Source organism: Petaurus breviceps, unplaced genomic scaffold, assembly GCF_028583685.1.
Source record: "Petaurus breviceps papuanus isolate PSGF00001 unplaced genomic scaffold, PetGlider_PUasm1.0 90808, whole genome shotgun sequence".
Classification (NCBI taxonomy): Eukaryota; Metazoa; Chordata; class Mammalia; order Diprotodontia; family Petauridae; genus Petaurus; species Petaurus breviceps.
The window spans coordinates 199,688-216,505 of record NW_027187349.1 but is presented as its reverse complement, the minus strand read 5'-3'; the positions used below and the strand labels follow the sequence as shown (position 1 = coordinate 216,505).

General features: G+C 35.8%; 1 protein-coding gene across 7 annotated transcripts in view; it reads right to left on the bottom strand.

Annotated features, from left to right (window-relative positions):
- Positions 1-16,818, bottom strand: part of ARID1B (AT-rich interaction domain 1B) — a 214,412-nt gene that overhangs the window by 96,060 nt on the left and 101,534 nt on the right. For 5 of the 7 annotated variants that reach the window (XM_069070297.1, XM_069070290.1, XM_069070292.1 and 2 more), the window contains exon 4: positions 7,743-7,832. The exons of the other annotated variants lie outside the window; for them this stretch is intronic. In XM_069070297.1, the coding sequence (XP_068926398.1) occupies positions 7,743-7,824 (82 nt within the window). In that variant the 5' untranslated portion in view covers positions 7,825-7,832. The remainder of the gene's footprint in view (positions 1-7,742; positions 7,833-16,818) is intronic. 7 annotated transcript variants of the gene reach the window in all.

The following is a 16,818-nucleotide window of genomic DNA, read 5'->3' as shown; positions in this document are numbered from 1 at the left end:
TTTTGAAAAAGTTAGCTAAGTAGCATTTCAGCTTCATAAACGACATGATAGAACAAGAAAATGTCAACTAATAAAAATAATAAATGGGGATAAGGCAAAAAATCATTTCCTTCATATATTTAGAAGGCGGATGACTTCCCTAGAAATTGAATTTGAAAGGAAATCGAGGGTTATAGTTATACAAGTGATTTTCCTCTTTCAACGAGTATTCATAAGAAAGAAAAATCAGATACAGATTGTTTGAAATACCATAAAACTGCATTACTTTGGAGACAATTAATTGGGAAAATGTGATAATTAGATAAGGCTGGACTAAAGTTAACCCCTTGTACTACTTTTGATTGAGAAAGTATTTGTGAAGCAAATGTAAACAAGAATGTAGGGGACATTTATTAATCTACTTAAAAAAAAGTCACCAGTAAAGCATTTCCATTAACATAAACAATGTGCTGATTATAAATGAGTCTAATATGCTCATTAAAGCAACCTTTATTTAGCAACACTTTGTTAACCCTTGGTTCAAATGACTGTGCTGAACAAAAAGTAATGACATGAGATTTTTTTTTAAAATATACTGTAATGGATGTAATTGTTCCTTTCAGTTTAGAGTTCTTAAGCATTTTGTATGACAGCCTTCTTTTGATGATTTGGTAAAGTCTATGGACCCCTTTCTCAGGCTGTTTTAAAAAATTATAAGTGAAGGAAATGCTAAATTTTAGTTAGAGGCTAGTGAAGACACATATTAAAAGTGTCTTCAGGACCATTTAGTCCCTACCCTTTATTCTTTTTGGAGGGCAGAAGGCAGGGCAATTGGGGTTAGGTGACTTGCCCAAGGTCACACAATAAGTGTCTGAAGTTGGATTTGAACTCAGGTCCTCATGACTCCAGGGTTGGTGCTCTAGTCACTGTACCACCTAGCCACTCCTCCACACTTTATTCTTACTGGTTTTTTTTTTTTTGAGGCAATCAGGGTAATTTTAAGTAATATAACTTCTGACTCCAGGCCTGGTGCTCTACCCACTGTGCCACCTAATTGCCCAACATGAAAGCTATGAAACATTTAATAATTTTCTCATTAGAGTATTATCACAATAATGATAGCTAATATTATGAATAGCTAACATTTGTTTAGTTCTTTAAGGTTTGCAAAGCACTTCCAACCCTCCACTCCTTATTTTACACATGAAGTTCAGAGTATGGATCTTTTTCAAGGTGATGTCAGATGCTCAAGCTAAAGGCAAAGCTAACACGTAGCCGGGGGAAAAGATTTTTACTGTTCATTTTTCATGAAGTCTCAAAATGAAACTAGTATCAGCAACTCTGTTAATTGTCTTTCCCCTCTCCAATCCTTCCTCTACACAGTTACCAAAACGATTCTTCCTCAAGTACTGGTCTACCCATGTTACTCTCCAGCCAAAAATCTTCAGAAGCTCCCACTTCTCGATAAGAGAAAGTACAAATTTTTGTTTTTCATTTAAAAACAGAAAAAAAAAATTCCATCCCAATGTGATCTCAGCCCAATTTCCAGGACATTTCACAGTACCTCCCCCTCCCTTCATGTACCCTGCATTCCAGGCAAACTGGCCAACTCATGTCTCAAACCTGAAATTCAATCACCTCTTTCTTTGCCTTTGTACAGGCTGGAATTCATTTCCTTCTTCCCTATATCTCTTAGAATCCTTCACTTCCTTTAGGATTGAATTCAGGGGCTGAATTGTATGGATAGCATTTCCTGATCCTCTTATATTGGTTAGAACACTCTCTTTCCTCAAGATCTTCCATATTTTCTCTTCTGCTTACCTAGGTTCACAGGACGTTAGATTTAGAGCTGGATCAAATTACCTTGCCAACTTGCACCAAAGTCATTACAGTCCAACTTGGCAAATGCCACGATTCAAACTTATAACCCTTTTCCAACAATGTCATTTGAATTGTATTAATCGGATGTATAACTTAGTTGGAAAATTGTATTTGTGAAAGACTGAGGTCAGAAACTGTGGCTTTAACCTGGCACAAATTTGGGATCTTGGCAGCTGTTTAAGAGAGAGAAATATTTTACACTGCCATCAAGTGAACCAAGACTGACTTAACTGTAAGAGGTATAATTGATATGGCAAGCTCAAGAACTTTAATGACATGAGTAATGTTTATTTGGCTGTTTGAATGAAATTCAAATTACCAAAGTATGAGAAATGGGGAAAAAAATTTTTTTTAGTCTTGGGAAAATGGCAATTTCTGTTGTATTAAGTATTAAGTAATTTTTATATAATGTTTGTACATTTGAAAAGTCCTTTATATGCATTATCTGACATGATCATTAACATCAATCCACTTAACAAAGCACTATAGGTATTATCATATATATGTACCATTTTTACATATACATATATATATGTGTGTATATATAGATCTATGCATAGATCTGTGTGTGTGTGTGTGTGTGTGTGTGTGTATATATATATATATATATATATATATATATATCTATTGATCTGTATCATTCTCATTTTATACAAGGAGAAACTAATGTTGAGAGATTAAGTGATTTGACCAGAGACACATAACTTGTGTCTACCTCAGGATTCAAATCCAGGTATCTACACAAAGGTCAATGCTTTCGTTACTATATCCCTCTGCTTTTTTATAATGGGATTATCTTTGGGATTTCTGCTTCCAGAAGTGAAAAAAAAAATTAAGTTTGATGGGACTTTTTAATAAGTGGAATTCAATAAAAAATTGAGAAGAAATTTCATTTAGATTTCAAAAAGAAAGCGACGATCTGCCTGATTAATAACAAAGAAAGACTATGGTCATTACAAGGCTGGGATAGGGTTTAAATACTACAGAGCCATTTGGGATAAAGAAACTTGGAAACTTGATATTCTACAATGCCTAATTACAAGCAAGCTAGTAAGAATGAAATAACAGACATTTTTTGCACAGGCATTCAAATTATTTTAATTTTTTTCCCCTTCCTTTAATGGCTTACAAAGGGAATATCTAAAATGCTTGAACACAACCCATCTGTTACACTCTTTTGGCGGATATCATTTCTACTGCCAAAATGACATTTAAATTTACTACGATATAGCCAATGATAACTATTACTCTCTGAAGACTCACTTCTATGTAAGGACTAGATTTCTCTGATGCTGTTGACACACAGTAGTGAAGTGTCTAGTTTAAAAGTCTAGCTTAAAAAAAAACCCCACCAACCACCATCACCACCACCACCACAAAACTCGACACAACTTGTTTACCTATTCTCTTGCAACTAATCAGCGTGTAACACTATTCTCAACAGGGCAGCTAGGTGGCGAGGTGGATAGAGTGCCAGGCCTGGAGTCAGAGACTCATCTTTCTGAGTTCAAATTTAAACCCTGTCCCAGCCTTGTAAGGATAATAACACTTATTAGCTGTATGACCCCGGGCTAGTCACCTCACCCTGTTTGCCTCAGTTTTTGCTCATGTATAAAATGTGCTGGGGAAGGAAATGGCAAACTACTCCAGTATCTTTCCCAAGAAAATCCCCAACAGGTCATGAAGAGTTGGACACAATTGAACAATGACTCAATAAAGTATTATTCCTATATATATCATGTTATTTTGTAACCACAGTAGTCTATATATGATGTGATTTCTCTCTAATTAGGTATAAGAAAAACAAAGCCAAAACATTCCTGTTTAATTTGATGATAATTATGTCTCCTTTAAAAAAATAGAGAAAGAGGAATAGTGAAGAAGTAGCACCCTGTTGTAGAAAGGAGGGCTCGGCTGAGGAGTGGGTTGGCTGCTGTTCAGGAGTCTTGGAAGATCTCATCCTGGGTCCTTTCCATGTAGATCTGACGGGCACAGAACGGTGCCCCAGTACCGCCTCCAGCAACAGAATACATTTTGCAGTACATCATAGAACTGCAATAGCATCAATTCTGCGTGCAATCCATGTCCAAACGGCAAAGTTCTCAGTGGTCCTATTTCAGCATATCTCAAGGACTAATTAAATCCTCATTACTATCTTCTAATTATTCTAGTACTATGGGAATTGACTGAGCAAGTCCCTGATGGTGCATTAGATGAAAAGGGTTAAATAACCTGTGTTGATTTTGAGACTCCTGATCTGTTTCAGACCTTTAGCATACCATCAGCATTATCATGAATATTTAACCACATACCACTGTGAAAATTAAAAGGGGAAAACAATTAGCGGGTTTTCAAAAAAAATTAATTCTGACCTCTATACATTTGCCCTAATAAATAAACCTTCTTCAAGTGTTTTCCCTAAATAGTGGTCTAGTGTAAGATCATTAATTGCTCTCATTTAAGCTAACACTTGAGAGGAGTAAAACAAAACAAAACAAAACAAAACATTATGATGTCAATAAACCTGAATTTTGGCTTTTTACCTACCTTTATAAAAGAGAATCTTCTCTCTCCTTTTAACAAAAGATAATGATAAACTGGTTAAGAAGTAGCTTTTTAGCTTTTTCTAATTTTATTTCGACAGCAATTGTGTATGCATGATATATAAACCATCTTTATAGTTTAGTTTTCAATATATGGGTATAGTTTTCCGTGTTTGGAGGGAAAATGCTAATTATTATGTTGACATCAAAGATTGTGCAAAAAAATCCCCAAACCTTGCAACAAGTTCTGAAGGTTCAAGTAACTTAGAGAATCACTTCCCCCTCCATTCTAGTGCTGAAGATAGAATAAAATAATATTTTAAAGATGATGAATCAAATTTGATATAAAAAAAAACTTATTATGACCAATGAAAATAGGTCATAATACAAGAGTTAAGCTATTCTCTCCCTCTTGTGCATGCAGCACAGAGAGCTTCACAGTCAGAAACATACCGAATTGCAGATTCACCCATAAGCATATGAGAGTGTGCGCGTGTGTGTACATATACAAGCATATGTAGACACACACACACATATATGTATGTAAATAGATAGGTAAAATTCTTAATACAATATTCCTGAGCAGGGGGTGGATAGCCTTAGGCTTGACAAACATGAGAAATCCCATCAGGGTACTGAATAGTCCAGGAATGAAAAATAAAATGCAATAAAATACTTTCAATATGTAAACATGATTTTTCAGACTGCTTACTTTAACATTCAGCATCATAATAGCTCTGATCCTACCTTGTCCATCAAACTGCAGGATTTTTAACAATGAATTTTTAGAAATGTGGACTTTTGGGGGGAGATTCCATGGAATACTAAGGTAAATGTATTAGAAGAAAATTTCTCTGCATTTATTTACTTCTCTAAGTAAAGGAAAGAAATGTTAATTACAGAGGGACAATGGGTTAAATCACATTTTAACACAAGAGGTGAAATTTTCATGTTTTTTTTTTTTCAGTTTTCTTTTAGTGGATTAGCACATAGTTGGCATTTGATAAGTATTTATGGAATGCATGCATGCATGAATGAATGAATGAAAGATCAGTTTTATCATTGATCTAAACCTTTAGATGACTAATAGATGATTGAAGATCAGGTGTCTTCAACAGCAACAATGCTATGTTTGGATTATTTTTTGTTATTTGTTTTGTATTTAAATCAGCAAATGATAAGTAAGGTTCCCCTAGAAATTCCCTAACTCACACACTCCTCCAAAGTTTAATTAAATACAAGTTCAAGAAAGTTGAGAATCAATTAATCCAAGCCCCCCCCCCCTTTAAAATGTGAGCCTTCCCAGTTCTGTGGATTGTTTGATCAATGAATGGACACTAAAGAGGATAAGCCCAAAATGCAGACTTGTTCACAAAATTCAATAGTATGAGTCTGGCTATGCATTTTCTATCTTCTTTCTAACGTAAATGGCAATTGTTAGCTATCCACATAACTGACAGTTTATGTATTTATGCTTCAACTATCAATTTACAAATAAAATAAAGCATCACACACAATATTTGGAGGTCAGGGAAATAAAGACTTTAAGAGACAAGTCCAAACCTGAATCTTTGTGGTAAAAAGCTTATACAAACTGACATATCACCAAAAGGACCAGAGGCAGTGAAGTAGGAAAATTGTTAGAGTGTAGGACTTCAAGTCAGGAAGACCTGAGTTTGAATTTTGCCTCTGATACTCACTAGCTGTGTGATTCTGGGCAGGTCACTTAACCTGCTTGCCTCAGTTTCCTCATCTGTAAAATGGACATAATAACAGCACCTACCTCTCAAGGTTGTTGTGAGAATCAAATAAGATAATATATGTAATATTCAGTCCACATTTTAAAGCATTATAGAAATTTTATTCTGATTATAACAGACTTAGAATTGAAAGGGACTTTGGAAGTCATCTATTACAATTTTCTCTCCCATTTTAAGGATTTGGAAACTGAGGCACTGAGAAGCTATGACTTGAATAGGAAAAAACTCAGCTGTTTGGAATTTTTCTCCTTCCCTCCTCCTCCTTTTCTTAGAGGCATAGCTATAAGTTTAAGTACCTCAAGTAAAATAATTTAAGGGATTTGCTTACCCTGGTACAAGGATCACAGTAATCAGACTTTTCTTTGAGGCCACCTAGTATTGGGGTTACTTCAGTTGTATGGGGAGAGATATGGCAGCTGGCAAGGGCTATATTTTTTGCTTTGGCTCTAGCTCAGTCTTCATTACCTTTTATACCACTTTCATGGGAACAAAGTCATGTGAAAGAACACTTTAGACATTGCTCAATGAAGACAAAGACAGGACATTTAGAGATCTTGGCAATCCCCATTCCCTGCCCCCCCCAAAAAAAAATCAGAAAAAATGAATGCAAATATATGCTCTGATCATTAAGTCATATGACAGCACGCTTACACTAAAACAATGGATTAATGATTAGAGCATTACCAATCCATTTTTTAAATTGAAAACTGAAGAACTTTATTCTCCACTAAATAAAAAACAATTAAAAAATATTCCATTTTTGTTCTCAGTTTCAATTTGCTAATTTTTTAAAAACAAAAGCAATTTTAATGTTTTAAACTATATACTGTAACACATAATCTATACCTTATGCTTTTGGAAACAGGAAGCCAAATCAACAATTCCTATTCCTTTGGTGATCTGGCATGAAGGCTGTTGGGGCAGTTTTGGACCAGTACAAATGTCAGGCGGGCAAGTGTACAAGAAATCTACAGTAATACAGACAGTTTTCTGTGATGCTGACCCCTCTTTAGTCTACCCTGGTTTGCACTGAAATCAACACTTCATTCTCTATGACAGTATCAACTTTAGCATTTTGGGGTAGAAAGAGTAAAGAGGGAAAGAGATGAGGGAACAAGACCTTGACTGGGACAGAAATAAATATAGCATGTGGCCAGCATGCTGGCTAGCCAGTGATCTCAGAAAAATATTCTGTTGCAAAAATCATTGGTGGAATCAGGAAATATAGGTGTTAGTCACAGTTTTATTACTCATTAGCTGTATAATCTCGACCATGCATATTTTCAAATTTCTTTGGACTTCATTTTCTAATCTCAAAAATAATTAGTTTAGGATTTTGTGAACAGGGTATGCATCTGGATGGTGAGAATTTCAGATTATAATTTAAAACATTTTATTTCATTAGTACCCATTACCTAAGCCACTCTACTCAAAACTCCTATTACATAACCAACTTGGAACAGGGGAGAGAAGGTTACCATTGTTCTTTTTAAAACAAAGAGTCAGGTAGCTAAGAAAATTAAAATAAGGCTTAAATACTCAACACTACAGGTATTAATGGTACAAACTGAAGACCAACCTCGTTCCTGTGGCATTGGTGACTGGCTCAAGGCTGGATGGGAACTGGATTCTGATTGGCTACCAGGAGGCTGAGGCGGCATCTGACTGCCTGTAAGACATAGGAAGGAAAGTGGGGTAGGGGTGGGGGGGAACCCTTTGCATTAATGTTGCAATTGTGTAAAACCAACATAGCTACATTTCTTAATCTTGGCGATTTAAAGATTTATTAGTTATATACAGGACCCCACCCACCATCCCAGTTCAACAGGTTTGATCTTCTACAGCATTTTTCTTTTTCCTTTTAAATTGAAGAGGGAGCATGCATAAACATTATTTAGCAACAGGCAGGCTGAAATGTTCAATTTCTTATTGAGTGAATTCCCAACCTCACTGACATGATCCAATTTATAGCTGTGAATCTCCTGACACACATTTCTGCAAGAGGGTTTAACGAAATCCAAGTCTGCTAAACAATACAATAGGACCCATCTAGCTGAGTTTAAACAGGCCTCCAACCAGGCAGGCATGGATGGCTGCCAAGAATTTTTCATTGGTAATATTCAGTCAATACAGAAATTACTAATATCAACAGATTTAAGAAATCTTTCAATCAATGGGCATGACATAACCGTCAGGGAAAACTCATAAAAAGCTTTACTAGTAGTTCATGGTTATAGAAGAGAGAGGGATTTAATTTCCCCCCACTTTGATTTTTGTTTGCATTTTCATCCACACAGTTTGGAACACAATGTTTTGTTAATTGTTTAACATGCATGAATTTGTCTCCTCAGCTACACTGTAGGCTACCTATGAATAAGGACCACATTTGCTTCTTTCTATCTTCCTTACCATACAGCCAAAAGTCTTAATCATATTGTGGCTCTCCATAAACACTTGGGGAATAAAAATTACTTCATGATATACATTTTGTTATCTCTTGGATTTTGGAATATGAATTAAAAGAAAAAATTCCTGATATGTAACTGACATAAAGAAAAATTGAGCAATGTAATCACAGAAAGTAGGCTGCATAGTAGACAGAAGATTATATTTAGAAATCTGAGAATCTTTTTGAGGTGTTTACAAGTCTATTCTAACCCACTTTCTGGCTCAGGAGGTCCATATCTTAACTGTAGCACTAACAAATATTATGGAACACTGGGAATAAATCAGACGTTTAACAATGGCATCTAGGTTCCTGGACTGGTGGGAAAAAGACAAGGTACTATCCTATTTTGTATCCTCTACTCCTTAAAACAAGTTAGTAAGATAAAAATGAAACAGGACGGGGAAAAAAAAGTTCAGAAATTTCTATCTTCTGATTTGACTGGTAGGTGACTGAGGAGATCAAGCTTGATGCCCATAACCACTGGCCACCAAAGGGCCAAGTCTTCATTAATTACCTACATAATTTTAAATTATAAGAATTCAATAAAGAAAGATGTTAATGTACTGAGGAATATCACCAATTCATCTGGGCAAAGGATCATGTCCCAACCCTTGACACAGAGTTTGGTGTTTTACAGTTAAAAAGAAAGTCTCCCGGGTTTCTACAAGATGGCAACTCTGTCATGCCATGCAACCAATGTGCCAGAGTGCTGAAAAGGAAGGAGAACAAATCCCAGATGCCCCCCAGGACTGTCATTCATAGCTAATTCTGAAGCAACAGTGAGTCCATGATAGCCAGAGTGGCTGAAGAACCATTTTCAGTATAAGGTTAACAGAAATAAAGAGGTGCGAAAAACATTTTTACACTAAAATCGTTCTCAAATTCTTTTCTGGGTCTTCTTTCTTTCAAATAAGTATGCAAAACATACCAAAGATGTTTGGGAGTGCTCCTGGGGTTCAACTGCCACTCCTTCTCCCAGATGAGGTGAAAACTAAGCACTTGAATTGGTAGCCCCTGAAAACTGCTGCTCTATGAAGTCAACAGGGGCTGCTCTTGCATTATAACAAAACTTATATGGATGAAACAGTGGGGCAAAAAGCACAAGATATGTTTAGCCATGGAAGTCCCTTTGCAAGTACATCTGAATTTAACACTAATTAAATATAAAATAAAAAATGCTTACATTGTGGATAAAAAATCCTAAGAAAGAGAATTCATTTTATATGATTGATTTTTCTTTGAAATGAAAAGACTGGACTCAAGTTTGACCATCCATCTTGCCATATGTCAACTGGTGAGACAGTATGTTGCTATTATGGCACATCCTTAGGCCGTGGGGATCTATAGGCTATTTAGAAACTCTAAGGCATACTACCATCAAATACTTCTTTCCCTTTCTCTCTCTTTTAAAGTCACTCAGGAATCAGCTGCAGCAAGACAGTAAGTGCTTACATTATAATGAACACTTCTGTATGACAGACTGAATTCAGTGACTCAAGACCGTAAACAAACAGTAATTCTATGTTAACACAGGACACTACTACTTTCACTGCGTATGCCTGAGGCACTGCTCTTGGATAGAATATTTCAAATAAAAATAAAAAATGCTTTAGGAAGCCGATCCATGAATTTGTAAATTACTACCACAGTCTGGGACACTGCTGGGTGTCCAGCAAAGCTTCCAAGACAGGTATTGCTTTAACACAGCAGTTAATTCCTTTGAGATTTCTTCAAAAGGAGACAAGAGACGTTTTCATGGCAAACATGCATGCATTAACCCAGAGTTTTTAAACCACACTTTGCAACCCACCCCAACCCCTCCCACCCAAAGTAGTGTCTCTGGCTGTGTGAGAACCTTATCCCCATCAGCAGATGTGCAGGCACAGCCCTAGCAGAAGATGAATTTAAAAGCATGTTGTGGGTAAAGGATGGAATTATGAATTAAAATGAATTATTTCTATGGCCCAAATAAATGAGAACTTGGGGCCTCTTGGGATTAAATGAAATGAGCACCTAAAACCAAGAATGTTTTTATATGATACTTATTAGTCCCAAGTAAAATCTTTCAAACAAAGTTTGGTGATTCCACTAAAGGAGAATATTGATATGCACAGAAAAAACACAGAACCAACAAAAAAAAATACCTATATGATGGAGCTATAAAATTAAAAGCTAGCTTTGCAAGGGAGCCCCACATTTTACTCACCTACATCTGTGGAGATGTGAGTGCATCGGTGTAAAATACAAGACTGAAAACAATGCTATGAGTTAAAACTGAAGCATGAAGACAGCACCCCAAGACCCTCATTAATCTGGTCACTTAGGTATGAGAACTTTTTTCCCAATGACTTTTCAAAATATATCACATTCTATATAACATTTGGTGTAAGACAATGAGAGTGAAGATTCAGGAAGGCCTCTGAGCTGACTCATAATCTTCTGTTCATTTAAAAATCTCAGTGTTTTTTTTAAAGATGGTGTTTTCATTTTTTCCACTTTATGCAAAGAGCTTTCAAGAAATGAGCCAAGTTAAACATTTGAGGAGCATGGAACCGAATTTTTTAGATATGACAGAATGGGGCCAAAGCTGGCAGGGGGACAGATGATGGCCTAATCATTATTTAACTTTGTAACATTTATAATTGCCAAAGCATCCGGTAGCTAGTCAATCAGACAAATAATGCACTGTACTACTCACAATGGGAGAACTGAGGCACAAGGCAGTTTTGTTTTTCATTAGGTAATAGAAAACAAGGGGGGAAAGCTATTTCAAAAAACACTCAACTAGAATCTAGATTCCTTGTAAGCACAATTTGTGCCTATTTCATTTATCATCCAATAAAGCATCAGGATGACTACACAGTAGATAATTAATACTTGTTGAACAATTACTGTGAGAAATATGATTCGATTAGTCAACTACAATACTTAACTATAATCATCTATAACCAGTGTAGCTTGGTCTCATGATTCTAGGTAATGCTACTAGTAAAGAAAAGCTCCAACAGTGATTTGTATTTGCAAAAAATAAAAATAAATCACTGCAAAAATAAAAATAAACATAAAAATAAGACACACAAACCATGACATAAAAAGTATAATTTCTTTACCTCCCCTTCAAAAAAATTGCTTAAGTCTAAGATGTATTATGTATTAAGTACTTATGTCTGCATAGTTCTAGGACTTAATTAGTAACTATCACCCTAATATAAACGGCTTTTTTTCCTGTTTTCCCATTTTTTTTCTCTACCCAGTTTGTGATTAACATATGTTTGCTGATACACTAAAAAATACATTAATGAATAACTACTGGCAACTTTATTCCCTCCCCCTTTTCAGTTGCTTTTCTAATGTACAGTGTCCCTTTTTATTTTATTTAAATCACTGTTTGACAGCCACCTTTGAGGCCTGGAGGACAGATCCATTCTATGACTTAAGACTCTGGCTTAAGGATAAGGGTAATTATAATCAAGTCCTGAAGGGAAATATTGTTGCCCCTTAATGAACTAACATTTACATTACCAAATTTTGGCTGCAACAGAACAAGCAAGCCCAGAAACTCTGAACCCTTAATGAGGTAGAATTAAAACTGTATTCTCCTCCTTCTAGCAGAGGTATGTCAGCACCTGGGACAGGGAAAAGACTTGCTGCCATCTCTTCCTGTTCTTCAACATAAAATTCAAGGATTTCTGTCCTGATGTCCCTGGGTGGTTCTTTGATTAGTGAATTTGATCAGGTATATATAGTATAGGCTTCCAATTTAAACATAAAAATCTCTTTGTTTCAGGTTGGATAGGGCAGAGTTCTTTGCATGAGAAGACAATCCTAATATGTCTAAGCTGTGGGAAGGACATAGAAGGATCCAAGCCTTTGATCTAATTCAATTCAATTACTATGTATGTGTAAGGTGCTAAATGGGAGATAAAGATGAGGAGGACAAAGGTCCTTGTTATTAAAGGACTTGATTCTAAGGACCTTTAAGAGAACCTTCAAAATATATCAAGACAAGCAAATCCTAAGGCTGCTTGAATTTTACATCACAATATAGAAAATAATTCTATTAGTTTTTCAGTAGTAAAGTTAATATTGCTCTAACCTCCCAAAACTTCTTTAAGTTGGGAAGCTGGCATTCCCTTTCTCCTCTTCTATAGATCAAAGGTTAATATTCATGTGATCCTGAATTGAGAGATCCCCAGTCTCTAGGGGGAAAGCCAGTGGCATAGTCCCCTGGATTTGACTTGGAAATCCATTCTCTCTACACCGTTCAGTTGTCAAGAAAAAAAATAAAGACAACTGGCATATGTCCTACACAAGAATTTCCCCACAGACTCCTATGGACTAGAAACAGTACTATTTATGCTTTACACATCAATACTGATGATACAGAACAAATGGAGATAATCTTTTAACCAGAAGCCTCAGGCTTCACATAGGCCCAACTCCCTGACGGGAGGGAGAACTTATTCTTTGTCTCCTTACTCCTCATTTTAAATTCCTAATGATTTACTTTTTTCATAGAGAAATTTGAGGAGTCCAATAATTTGACCAATGAATATTCCTATTATCACTGTGAAGTTCACAACACTATTTTCTGCTACCATACTGGGGCATATGAATTTTAAAAGTTTTAAACAAGTTTGCTAGAAGTTAAATTACTGAACAGAAAAAACAGAACTCAGATTTCCTAAAAAATACCATTAATATGCCTGATGTTCAAGAACACCAAAGTCAAAACTAGGAACCTCAAACAGTGACATGCTTTATGCATTCACATGCAGTATACAGTTCTTTAAAACATCATCGAAGACCTTAGCATCACCTGTTGGCAGACAATTCTCATGAATACATAACTTTTAGAAAAGTTAACAGCATAAAAGAATTATTAGGGATTTTTATAAAAATAACTGGGATTTTTCATGAAGGCAGATTTTCTTTCTTTTATGTTGGCTGTGGGGAGGCAGGATTGAAGGGTTGGGGGATCCTTGGGAAACATACTTCTTATTCACCTTGTTAGGAAGTCTGTTTATGTAATTCCAACAACTGGAAGAAGAGCCATAAACATGATACCACATTCAAGAAGGAAAGTAGATATTCAACAATGAGTGGCTACCAGTTAAATCTCTTCTAATGCCTGCTTTAAGTTTAAATAAAAGACAGAGGTAGTAGAAACTGAAGAGATCAGGCAGTTTATACTTCTCTCATCAGGACAAATTAATTAAAACAAAACCTAATTTATTCTCCCTTCTTATCCATTCTTCTTTTCCCCAATATTTCTGCTCTAAGATTTTTTTTTGTGTTTGAGAAGCTTAATATTTGGCTGCCTTGTGAAGAAATGGGTACAGTGACAGATGAAAGACTTGTATTCATCGTATAATTCAGAATAGGGGAAAAAATCGACTGCTGTGCATTTAAGATTCTAACAACCTTGCAATTTTGTATAGTCGTTTCCCCCACCCGTTCTTTTGAAGAAATCTGCTTTTATTCTGTTAATAACTAACCACAGTTGCAGCAGCATGGATCCGATTAGCAGTTCTTATGGTACAAAGGGGAGAGGGAAAAAAAGCTGTGAACAGGGTTGCCAATTTGTCCACCTGGGCCCCCAGGAGAAAGATTAGATGAGGCGCCTGCCTGCTCCCTTTTTTTTCCCACTTGATCGCTGTTCTATACTGCCTGATACAGACAGGCCTTTTCAAAGCCGTCACTGCCTTTTTTTCCTCTTTAATAAAAGTTTCACTTGTCTCCATCTTCAGTCATATATTCTCTGTCTGTCTTAACACAGTGTAACTCTATGAAGACAATCAAGGATGCTATGAAAAGAACTAGAAATTATTGTATTAATAAAAGAACAAAAAAAACCTTCAGAGATTGAGTTAGTAATATTATTTCATGCACATATATACAAACATGTAATCTTAATGGAGTATATACCTACCCTATATCTGAATGTATTTTTAACTTAAAAATGCATTTTAAAAAAGTAATAATTCAAATCATAAAGCAAAATATACTATATAATTGAATAACCTTTAAATTAGATGTGCTTTAGACATTTAATTCTGCAGATTTTCTCTCAACAATTCTAATTTAGACTTCCATAAATTGTTCTGCTTTACCAAAAAAACCAAAAGCGCTGTACGGTCCTATTTGGTATCTAAAACTCTCAACTGCAAAAGTCTGTGCTTATGTAAAGTTTAAATGATAGTGAGGAGAAAACTATAAGACAGAGCTGGAAGAATGGAAGAGAATTCCAAGGTTCTTATTGAAATTTCCATAGTATATCCATTTGTGTGAGTAATTATGTCTGATTTCTTTTCTATCTGCAAATTCTAAACAGTAGACAAATATTTGTTCATTTTAAATTGCTTTATAAAGGAACTCAAAATGGTATGTTACTAAATACGTTTTTGCTACCTACAATAGTTATATAGGAATTAAAAAAAAATAATCTTAGGAGCGGCCAGGTAGCTCAGCAAGTAAGAGCACCGGCTCCAGTGTCGGGATGACCTGGATCAAATCTGGGCTCAGATACTCAGCACCACATCCAGAAATAACTGGCTGTGTAACCTTGAACAAGTTACTTAACCCCGATTGCTTTAAGAAAAAAAAAATAATAATCTTGGGGTGGCTAGGTGGCTTAGTGAATAGAGCACTAGCCCTGGAGTCAGGAGGACATGAGTTCAAATGCGGCCTCAGACACTTAACACTTACTAGCCATGTGACCTTGGGTAAGTCACTTAACTCCAATTGCCCTGCCTTTCCCCCTCCAAAAAACAAAAAATAAATAATCTAGAAACCAATCTCTTTTTAATAATGTGGTGGTTTGGTTATGGGGCAAAGTTTGACCTGGTGGTCTGCACCTGAGGATGAGGCAAAGAGTGGTGTCTCCAATGCAAGCCTTTCAAATTTCAAAGGTCAGTTAGAATCTCTACCACATACTGATGGGAAGAACCACAGAATCTTTTTGTAATGACATAGTCATAGGAGAATGAAAAAAATGCTATTGGCTAAGCCCTAGTCAAATGTAACTCTGGCATCATCCGCTGATCATCCAAAGAGAGGCAGCATCCAGATGAGGTAAATCAAGAAGAGAACCCACATCCTAAAATGCATCCCCATGTCTCCCGTGCAGTTTCTAGCCTTGGGTAACTAAGTTTTGAATGACAACATGCAATTATAATGAGTCTGCTTCATTAATGGAAGTAGTAGCCTATAAGTTACTTCTAAATGCACAGGGCATGAAGCATCCTGGTAGAGAGAAAGGATAGGTAGCTGAAAGAAGTGGGTTTAAATTTTCATGTTGCTAGGTATTTATTAGCTTTGCGACCTTGGCAAGAGCTGTTACATATCTCTGGGCCTCAATCTCCTCAATCATAAACCAAGGAAGTTTGACTATGATCTCTATAGATTGTTTTTAATCTAAATAATATAACAAACATACATGCAAATATGCACACATATAAATATTATATGTATATGAGTATTTTTATACACGCACATATATATATCTGTATAAACATACATCATCTATGTCTATATTTATATTTCCTAACGTCTGAAATATATTGGTTGGCTAATGTCCAACATGTACTTAAAAAGTCAATTCAATGTTCATTCAGTTCATGCTGACTTCAGCTGTTTTGCTAATATGAACATTATCTGGCTAACGTTCTGAACAAATTTTTCGACAGTTTCCTATAGATTCTTGGTTAGTAGTCTCTACTGAAGTTAAGGTCATTCAGCTAAACAGAACATATTTCTGACTTTAACTGTAATATTTATATGGGACACTTTGTGTATTGATCAGGATCAGAGCAATCCTGATATATCTAAGTCTAGACAGTATAAAGAATTGTCTTAATGCTTTTCTAGGCACCAGAGAGGGTATAAAGAGTCAGAGATATAGAGTCTAGAAGATATCCTCTCAAGTCAGTTGACAGACACACCTCTTTAGAACTTCTAGTTTCAAGATGGTAAATATTCTAAAAGATGAGGGAGAAAGGTTACTTTGTGCAATGGAGTTTTCATGAGATACCCAGATAGGAAGGGACTAGATAAAAGAGTTGGTAACAGCAGCAATAGCAGCAACAGTATCAGTATTAGTGTATTAGTAGTACTGGTGGTGGTGGTGATGGTAGTAGTAGTAATAATATTAATACTCAACCTTTTTATAGCACTTTCTAAGGGTTGTAAGGCTTTTTATACATGC